Raw genomic sequence first — 10,392 nt, forward strand, 5'->3', positions numbered from 1 at the left:
TATTGCGTGAGGGTTGAAAAGGCTTAAGCGCGTTAAAAAGTATGAACCAATTGCTCGGCTTGTCATCGGGGATGTGCATGATGTGAATATTTTGTGTGGTGAAGATGGAGCATAGCCAGACCATATGATTTTGTAGGGATAAATTTCTTTGGCCATGTTATTTTGAAAAGACATGATTGCTTTATTAGTATGCTTGAAGTATTATTGTCTTAATGTCAAATGATAGACTATTGCTTTGAATCACTCGTGTCTTAATATTCATGCCATGATTAGATTATGTGATCAAGATTATGCTAGGTAGCATTCCACATCAAAAATTATCTTTTTTATCATTTACCTACTCGAGGACGAGCAGGAATTAAGCTTGGGGATGCTGATACGTCTCCGTCGTATCTACAATTTTTGATTGTTCCATGCCAATATTCTACAACTTTCATATACTTTTGGCAACTTTTTATACTATTTTTGGGATTAACATATTGATCTAGTGCCCAGTGCTAGTTCCTGTTTGTTGCATGTTTTTTGTTTCGCAGAAAATCCATATCAAACGGAGTCCAAACAGGATAAAAACTGACGGAGATTTTTTTGGAATATTTGTGATTTTTGGGAAGAAGAATCAACGCGATACGATGCCCGAGGGGGCCACGAGGCAGGGGGGCGCGCCCTGGACCCTCGTGGCCCCCTGTAAGGTGGTTGGAGCCCTTCTTTCGATGCAAGAAAGCTAATTTTCGGATAGAGATCGTGTCCAAAATTCAGCCCAATCGGAGTTACGAATCTCCGGTTATAAAAGAAACGGTGAAAGGCCAGATCTGAGAATGCAGAAACAGAGAGAGACAGAGAGACAGATCCAATCTCGGAGGGGCTCTTGCCCCTCCCACGCCATGGAGACCAAGGACCAGAGGGGAAACCCTTCTCCCATCTAGGGAGGAGGTCAAGGAAGAAGAATAAGGAGGGGGCTCTCTCCCCCTCGCTTCCGGTGGCACCGGAGTGCCGCCGGGGCCATCATCATCACCGCAATCTACACCAACAACTTCACCGCCATCATCACCAACTCTTCCCCCCTCTATGCAGCGGTGTAACCCCTCTTTTACCCGCTGTAATCTCTACTTAAACATGGTGCTCAACGCTATATATTATTTCCCAATGATGTATGGCTATTCTATGATGTTTGAGTAGATCCGTTTTGTCCTATGGGTTAATTGATGATCGTGATTGGTTTCAGTTGCATGTTTTATTATTGGTGCTGTCCTATGGTGCTCTCCGTGTCGTGCAAGCATGAGGGATCCCCGCTGTAGGGTTTGCAATATGTCCATGATTTGCTTATGGTGGGTGGCGTGAGTGACAGAAGCACAGACCCGAGTAAGTAGGTTGTTTGCGTATGGGATAAAGAGGACTTGATACTTTAATGCTATGGTTGGGTTTTACCTTAATGATCTTTAGTAGTTGCGGACGCTTGCTAGAGTTCCAATCATAAGTGCATATGATCCAAGTAGAGAAATTATGTTAGCTTATGCCTCTCCCTCAAATAAAATTGCAATAACGATTACCGGTCTATTTATCGATTGCCTAGGGACAAATAACTTTCTCGTGACAAAAAGCTCTTTACTAAAACTCATTTAGTTGTGTCTTTATCTAAACAGCCCCTAATTTTTATTTACGCGCTCTTTATTATCTTGCAAACCTATCCCGTTACACCTACAAAGTACTTCTAGTTTTATACTTGTTCTAGGTAAATCGAACGTCAAGCGTGCGTAGAGTTGTATCGGTGGTCGATAAAACTTGAGGGAATATTTGTTCTACCTTTAGCTCCTCGTTGGGTTCGACACTCTTACTTATCAAAAGAGGCTACAATTGATCCCCTATACTTGTGGGTTATCAAATCCATATTCAAACTTATTCACACACTATATAATGGTATAGATATGTGATCAGATCACATGTTGAAGTCCTATTTACGCATGTGCCACACAAATCTATCTTCTTGTAGGTGAACTGTTCAAAGAACAAGGCCAACCGTACGAAAGTGAAATTCCAACAGACGACAGGATCTCGTAGCTATATTGCACACTGCGAGGCTCTTGTAATTAACTGTTGTTTCACTCTTTTCGTTGTACCATATTATCAGATCTATATTGACTTGTTCCAAATGCAGAGGAAAGCCCGCAAGGACCAAAAAGTACCTGAACCAAATGTTGTGGAAATCTTCAAGGACTGTCACACCAGCAAGACGAAGGGCATGACTACACCAGTTAAAGCCGATGTTGTAAGTCCTTAATCCTCATGCCTTTTAACTACTACTTACTCTGACTTGTGCCTTGAACTGCATGGTTTGCAGCCAATGTCTATTACTCTTTTCAATTTTATACACAATTGTCTTAGCGTATCATTGCACCTTACAAGGTTTAAAAGAGAGGATTCATGTTCCTTTGATCTTGACCTGTAATCTAGTTCGGTGTTGGACTTGCCCACACAATGTTACAATTGTCTGTTTGTCTGTTCTCAGTTGTTTTGTGGTATGAATGATGTCATACTATGCTTACCGTATTATAAACTTTGTCTCTTTATCCTTAGTTGTCAATACAATGTGAACAAATAGACAATACATTAGCCATGGTACATGGTCATATGTTTGGAACCTGGTTTTATTATGTACTTTGCAGTAAAATACAACTAATATTTTACATGGGTTCACCAGAATAAGTTCTGTATATAGACCAAAGCTATTTTGTTCGGTTTTGCTGCCTCCTTAATATCTTCTGTTCTGGTACTACTAATGTAAAACTCAACTTTTCAGCAAGCTATGGAAAAAATGGTGGAACCGCCACCTTCTGAAGGTGGCGAGGCAACTATAACCGCAATGTCAGCTCTTGCTGCAGTGGGTCAGTACCTGTCCACTAATAGTGCCAAAAGCACGTTCCTGTGTAATACTTGGTTGGTTGTTAAGGCAATCTCGTCCAAACTCCCTCATGATCAAGATATGCAAGCTCAAAACAATGTTATATCTGCTCTCCAGACACAAGTCCGTTCCCTAACAGAGACCCTTTGTGAAACAAGGACAGACATTGTTCGATGTCGTCAAGATATGCATGGTTTTGAAGCCAGACTATCAGACATTTGCTATGTTCTTCAGGAGCCTAGGAGAAATGAAGGCGAAGGTTATGGTGCTCCATCGGACAATACAACATGAAAACGTAAGAGTCAGGTCAAATGAACTGAGCTTCTAAACTTCTGGTGGTGCATTTATCTGCCAGACTGTTAACTTTTATGCCAACCTTCCTTTTGTTTTATAGTTGTAATTTGTTTTGTTGCGATACAAAATTTGTTCTTAACGTGCAGCCACCGGCTGAAGAAAACAGCAAGCCATTTTTGTATAGTGTAGGGTGTTCCCTATATTTGCACTGGTGGCGATCTTTGATGCCCAGTGGATGTAATCTGTGCAATCGCCTTAATAGCCTAGAGTTAGTTTTGGGCTTATTTATTTCCTAGTCTTCCTTTTCCCTGGTTTGCTAGTGGCCGCAACAACCATGGGCCATATATGGACCGTGGTAACCTTGACCCTGCTACGGGCCGTAGGATCCATGGGCCTCCTACGGGCCGTCTTTAAATGGGCCTCCAACACGGCCGTAGAATCGGTAGGCCTCGGGCCATCGGATAAATGGGTCTACATGGGCCATAAATGGGGGTAATTGGTATCGGCCCAGCACGGTAACGGGCCGTTAACAGGCCGGAGGTCAGCAAAGGCTTAGTTCTCACAGGCATAACGGGTCGTTAATGGGCCAGAATATAGGACGGGCTGGAAACGGCGCAACGGGTTAACAGGCCAGAAACGGGCTGACTCTTGCCACGGGCCGAATTTGGCCCATTAGGGGAACAGGCCAGTAACAGGCCGGAAGTAATCGAGGGCCGGAAAGGAGCCCAAGAACGTATGGGCCGTCAGTAGGCCGAAAGCTAACATGGGGTGGAAACGGCCCATGTGAATCATGGGCCGTTAACGGGTACAAAGAAATTTACTGTTCATTGTGGGCTAGAATCACCGTGGGCCTCTAGAGGGCCTAAAGATACGAAGGACTCATATGGGTCGAAAGACGTCGTGGGCCATACATGGGCCGAAAGTGAAATGGGGTGGTGTTATATTCGACGGCCAACATGACGTTGTTGGGCCGATTTCGGGTAGGCCCTAACGGGCCGTGAGTTACCGGGCCGTAAAATGGGCTATTTGCGAAGAGACCGTTAACAGGCTTTTCACGTGCCAGCCCGCTAACTTTTGACCAAGTCAAACGGGCCAGCGTTTGTAAGCTAAATGGGCCGGTGGTGGGCCGTCCCACGTGTCGACATATCATAGGCGCCTATCTAACCCACTAACGAGCTGACACGTGTTTCCTCCGGCCAATCAGAATTTTACACGTGGAAATTTCCCATTGGTCCGGGCTGTTAACGGGTTATCGGATCCAAAACCGGACCCGATAGCTTAACGGCGACCCGTTACGGTGGATGCCACGTGTCGGTCACCCTTGACGAAAGCACTTCTGTGACGCGCGATTTATCGTCATGGAAGTGGGCACTTCCGTGATGATAATTTTGGTAATGTCATGGAACACTTCTACGACAGCATAGGTATGACTATCTTGATTCTGTCATAAAATTGTCATGGATGTACATGCATGACAGAAAACGTGACCTACTGTGACAAACACGTATCATCACGGAAGTGTCTTTTTTTGTAGTTTGAGCATCCAAGAGCCATTGCGGATCGCCAATGAACGAAGTCTGTGAAGGTTTGGAAGTCTACCTTGAAGACTTACCAGAGTGATTGGGCGAGGACTGGGTGTCCTTAGCTCAAGGGGAATAAGGTGAAGACGCGGTCTTCTGAGTTCAATCTCAGCCTCCCTAACCAGACATACAGTTGTCACAGCAACTGGAACTGGTCTACCAAATCTCTGTCTTCACCAAGCAACTGGTTCTATCCCAAACTTTCTTTACCTTTCAGTTTGTCTTCATGAAGTCATTGCTTGCCTGTCTGATGTGTGAAGACTATTACCTGTTTGGCTTCATACTGTCTTCCATTCTGATCCATACTACCTAGCTGCTGATAGTCTTCGTACTTTCACTACATTGCTTACTTGACTATGGCTTGTCTAGTGTAGTCTATCTTCCACTGCATATCAATAGGTTCATTTCATCTGTTTGTCTTCAAAGACCTCGTGTTTTGAAGACTTTCATCAAAATTTCCTATTCACCCCCCCCCCCCTCTAGTCGATAACTAGCATTTTTAGGTTCTGAATCTTGCAAGCTGGGAATCAATGAGATGTGTAGGCATCTTTGTTGTATTTATTATTTGAATCTTATTTGTTGGTTCTGAATCTTGCAAGTTGGGAAATACGGTATGATGATGCAGAGGACAGCAACCATAACAAACAGTTCAAACTTGGTAGTATTATCTGTGTGAAAGTGCGACAAATGTGCTGATCGTGTGCGTCCTGAGAATAATGATTCTAATTGTTGTGCATGTTGATCATGTGGCACTGATATAACGAGCCAATGCATTGCTTGTTTTAAGAATAAATTTCAATTAAAGCTAATTTGCTTATGTATGTAACTAGTTCACTCGGTTGTTGTGATTTGAATCTCCTTCCTCCCAACATATTCCCCTTCTCAGGTGGACCCAGCAGGTCTCGTACACATACATATGGGACCAACCACATATCCATTTGTATTTCTTTATTTTGTTCAATCATTCGTCCTCTTCGTATACAGCGGCTGGCGGCGCTGCCGCGCACGCCTCGGTGACCCATCATAGCCTATGGCGTTGGCCAGGCCATCCCTCTACTCCCACACATTGTCCGGTGGCGGCAGCTCCACTGGCCCACCCTGCACCCGAACAAGTCAACCCTCGTACTCCCCTCCACCTACGTCTTCCCCACTCCGGTTCATTCGGTCTGAGGTCTCGACGTCGTCCTCCGTCTTGGTGCTCTCGCCGCGGCACCGCCGTCTGTCGTTTCCAACATGGTCAGCAAAACAAGAGGAATCGGGAGACGATTGTTCGTCAACAGGCTGATAGTCACGGGCCCACCAGGTCCATGGCCTAGGTTTTGTTGTTTAACATGAGCAGCCCACGACATGTTTCAACTTTTTTTGGATCCAGCAGGTATCAAGCGGCCTCTGGGCCTCCCAGCCTAGCTTGTCTATAACATCAGGAGCCCAAGTTATGTTTGTTTTTTCAAGACAACGCACAGCTCAGTTCTATTTTTCTATGAGAATGCAAAACTGAACCTATGTTTTCCCTTCTATAATGTTTACCATTAGCCGGTCTATTCTACTAATATTAGCAGAATAACTATTCTGGTAACACTTCCACATTGCACGCTCAACGCAAGTGCACGTCATTGTTTGAACCAAGTGTGCTGCAATACTCAAGCGAGTGAACTTCTTGTCAAAAAAAACTGCACACTGTGTTTTTTGGGTACCTTTTTCGCTCTAGTTTTTAACCATTTATCGGAACAAGGCGTGTAATATACCGTTGAGAAGCTATGGATTAGGCGCAACTTCGCCATGTTGAACACTTTCCGAGATTCCACGCGGTTTAAGAGCAGTTTTGAAAACGGTGTGGCGCACACCGAGTGGCAGCGAGCATTTTTCGCGTTTTTTTCTAAAACCGCTCATCGGAATGAAGCAAATGATACACCATCGGAAAGATATCATCGAGGCGCATCTTTTTCATATCAATAATTTTTTCTAATTCGCTACGGTTTAAGAGCAGTTTTAAATTTAATAAATCGCGGGATTGCGTTTTTTCAAAAAAATTGCAATTTTCGGTACTGTTTTGGCTCCAGTTTTTGAACCGTTTGTTGAAACGAGGTGTATGATAGGCCGTTGGAAAGCTACGGACAAGGCGCAACTTTCGTATGTTGGAATATTTTTGAGATTCCTTACGATTTTTAGTTAATTTTGAAAATCGTGCGGCTGACGACGGGAGGCAGCGGCCTTTTTTGTGAAATTTTTACAAACCGCTGGTCGAAATGATTTGAATTATATGCCATTGAAAAGATATCGATGAGGTGCAACTTTTTTATGTAGAATACTCTCTCTGATTCCTTACGGTTTAAGAGCAATTTTTTATGTACTACATCAGACAGAAAACTGCACTGTTTTCAGACCAAAAACTGCACTTCATCAGTCCGACAAGTGCACTGCATGATTTCTTTTTTGTGGGACGTAAATTTTCCCAAACGAGGTAGCAAACCGCACTTCTTTAGACTAAAACTCGCACTTCATCAGACGGACAAGTGCACTGCATGATTTCTTTCTTGTGGGACGTAAATTTTCTCAAATGAGGTAGCAAACCGCACTTCTTTAGACTAAAACCCGCACTTCATCAGACGGACAAGTGCACTGCATGATTTCTTTTTTGTGGGACGTAAATTTTCTCAAACGAGGTAGCAAACCGCACTTCTTTAGACTAAAATCCGCACTTCATCAGACGGACAAGTGCACTGCATGACTTCTTTTTTGTGAACCAGCATTTTTTGTCGTTTCCATAACATTTTTCTATATTTCATATTGGGAGTAAGTGCACCACGACACTACCGCAAGTGAACCGCATGAGTTTCTTTTTTCTTCCTAGCATTTTTCGCACTTCACGTTGGGCGTTAGTGAATTGCTACACGACCGAAAGTGAAAAGCATTATTTCTTTGTCATCTTCCTAACATTTTTGTCTCCTCCTCATTTTTGTCTCCTTGCAAAGACGAGGCAAATGCACTGCATTATTATTTTTGAGTGAACCACCAATTTTTTTTATAACAAACTTGCACAGGGACACAAGAATAGTGAACTGCAAGGGCCTTCTATCCAACCTTTTTTTAAATGAAGTGTGTTTGTTTTTCTCAACAAATTTAATAACAAATTAAAATGCCACTCGGGCGTTGGGCTGACGAACTTCATGGCCATGGTCTAGCGCACTACATGGGGGACATAAGTGCACTGCACGAATGATAGAATAATACTGCACACATTTAATATAAGTTGCACAAGCAAACATCCACATAAAAGAGAAAAAGAAAGTACACACAGGACTGAAACACACACACAAACACGAATTCACCAACATCCACTGGGAACTGCACGCCGCGACCACGGAGGAGTTTTATTTCTATAAAAAAATATGCACAGTCAGCTCGCATCACACACAAGTTGAATAATATGGACCACATTTTTTGTACCTCACACGCACTGCACTGCATATCAGAACGCCCAAAAAAGAATCTGAATGGGAGAACTGCAATTTTGTGCCAAGCAAAACCTGAAAAATTAAAATTGAACGAGCAACTTGCAGATCTCTCCAACACAACAACGTGAACCACAGTTTTTTCACCACAAACTTGTAGATAAGGGGCCGGGAGCGGACTGCAGCGCAACGTCGGGTGGACTGCGGCCTCCGCGTCGCAAGGGCAGGAACAACGAGATGGTGGTGGCCGAGATCAAACTGCATGATGCACAACTTGCAGTAAAAAAAACATGCACAAACTGTACACCACCACACCCGAGCTACACAGGGCTATATACCAAACCACACGCTTGTGCAAACCGAGCTGCATGGGATGAGTTGCTGAACCGCTATCGAGTAGTGCATTTTGAATGTGAACCTCATCAAGCTCCCATCTAAATTGCGGGAACGGTCAGAGCGGACCGCATCGAGTGCACTGCAGGAGTAAGTGCAAAATTATATGGAAATATGCACAAGTAAACTGCACACCTCGGGAAAAGAAACTGATTTCCTTTTAAAAAATTAACAGGAAAAAACCTACAAATTCAACCAGAAGAATGACACATAGCAAACTCCAAACTCCACTGGAAGAGAGAGGGACGAGTGCACTGCCGCAACCGTCGTCGGTGGAAGGAGAGACGACCCTTGGGGCATGTATCTCGCGTGCATCACGGTGAAGGGATGGCGCGCATCACGACCTACAGCAGTAAAATTAACCGAGTGAATCAAGTCAAGTTGCGTGTGTTGTTTCTACTATGTCCAAACCCAAATCTACATTAGGAACTGATCTGCATCGGTAATGCTTACAACAAATGAATGAATCTGCACGTCTCAGTTTTGACATGCCAAACAAAGAGTGATGCATATATTCATCCGTCTGTACGTACAAGTGCAAAGTCAAGTCTGCTGTAATTACTAGTGCGCTCTTCCTAATCAGGATGGATTGGATTCCTATGCCTAATCAGCTTGGCATTTCCGCTGGTGTCAAAGTTTTCTGCTGACAAATATCAAACTTTTCTCCCCTCCTCTCCTCTGAAGAAAGGTTCAGTTTTCTTGACTTGTCCTGTCTATTCGGTAGCAAGCAAATTCGATGACCCATGCGCGGAGAGAGAGAGAGAGAGAGGAGGGGGGTTATACCTTCCATGGTGTCGGAGCAGTGGCGACCCGGGAAGAAGAAGGACCCGAGACTTGTATCCTCCATGGCGGCGCTTGACGAAACCGCATCAGGCCAGATCCTCCGAGTCCAGGGGTGGCGAAGTAGCCTGCTCAAGGAAGGGAATCTATCATATGAGGGAAGGGAAGGGAAAGGTATAGGAGCAAATGGAAGAGGGGAGTGAGTACCTCGCCTTGACAACGCGCGATGGAGCTACATCACGGTGAAGCGATGGCGGGGCAGCGCCGTCCAGTGTCGGGGTTGGGGAGGAGGCTTTGGAGGCCGGCCGTGGCAACCGAGCTGCACGGGCCTGACAACCGAGCTGCACGGGGCTGGTGGCGCGGTGGCTGCCTCGGATCCCTCGTCGCTGACCGCCGAGATAACCGAACCCCCTCCAATCTTTGAAGCCAGCTGCCCCTAATGCCCCCGGGACAACAAGTCCCTTGGCTTTGACAGTGGACTGCATGGAGAGGAGGAAGTGGGGCATGCCTCTGTGCGATGTGGACTGCAGTTCCAAATCCACCCGGTCAGAGCTGCTTCGTCGGGACACTGCGACACTCGAGGCCGCTGTGGAGGTACCCCAGATCGAGGCCGCGTCCGTGTTGGCTGCGTAGGCCAACCATAGCTCCGACAGAGGGGGCCGCCCCGTCGTCGTCAACGCGGGAGTGCTGCCGGACCTCACCCCACACATCATCCCTCCATGGCCGCCCGATCCGGAGGATGTTGGGGACCGGCGGACGCTCGGATCTGTTGATTGGGTGGCGCGGGGGGGACGAAGGTGCGTGGGGGAGGGGTGTGGTGGTGACCACGGGGGAGGCTGGCGGCACGGGGGAAGGTGGCGGCGCGGCTACCCAGGGGAGGTGGCGGTTGGGGCGGTGGGTGGCACGGCGCGACAGCGAAGGAGGTGCGGAGCGCCGGCCGGTGGGGCTGCTGTGGTGGCTGGATCCGGACGTCGCAGTAGCAGGTGAGGGCGGCCGG

At 45.9% G+C, this 10,392-nt stretch overlaps 1 protein-coding gene across 2 annotated transcripts; it reads right to left on the minus strand.

Annotated features, from left to right (window-relative positions):
- Positions 1-8,111: 8,111 nt before the first annotated feature.
- LOC123121809 (uncharacterized) lies at positions 8,112-10,386 on the minus strand. Of its 2 annotated transcripts, none has more exons than XR_006459859.1 (5): positions 9,603-10,386; positions 9,399-9,523; positions 8,803-8,959; positions 8,218-8,697; positions 8,112-8,147 (listed from the first exon to the last, which is right to left on the minus strand). XR_006459859.1 is itself a non-coding variant. In XM_044541871.1 (5 exons), the coding sequence occupies exons 1-5, from the start codon at positions 10,106-10,108 to the stop codon at positions 8,476-8,478; spliced, it is 930 nt and encodes a 309-aa protein (XP_044397806.1). In that variant the 5' UTR covers positions 10,109-10,386; the 3' UTR covers positions 8,112-8,475. The 2 variants fall into 2 exon arrangements, 1 of the variants encoding a protein (XP_044397806.1); XM_044541871.1 differs by having other exon boundaries at positions 8,112-8,480; positions 8,561-8,697.
- Positions 10,387-10,392: the final 6 nt, after the last annotated feature.

This window comes from Triticum aestivum, chromosome 5D (genome assembly GCF_018294505.1).
Source record: "Triticum aestivum cultivar Chinese Spring chromosome 5D, IWGSC CS RefSeq v2.1, whole genome shotgun sequence".
NCBI classification, from domain to species: Eukaryota; Viridiplantae; Streptophyta; class Magnoliopsida; order Poales; family Poaceae; genus Triticum; species Triticum aestivum.

What these genes read in the sequence shown, in the direction of transcription:
- LOC123121809 (XM_044541871.1), bottom strand. Translation starts at nt 10,108, where the DNA reads ATGATGTGTGGGGTGAGGTCCGGCAGCACTCCCGCGTTGACGACGACG. An exon ending in CTGCTCCGACACCATGGAAG is followed by an intron (nt 8,960 to 9,398) that starts GTATAACCCCCC and finishes TTACTGCTGTAG; the next exon opens with GTCGTGATGCGCGCCATCCC. An exon ending in TCATTCTTCTGGTTGAATTT is followed by an intron (nt 8,698 to 8,802) that starts GTAGGTTTTTTC and finishes TTACTCCTGCAG; the next exon opens with TGCACTCGATGCGGTCCGCT.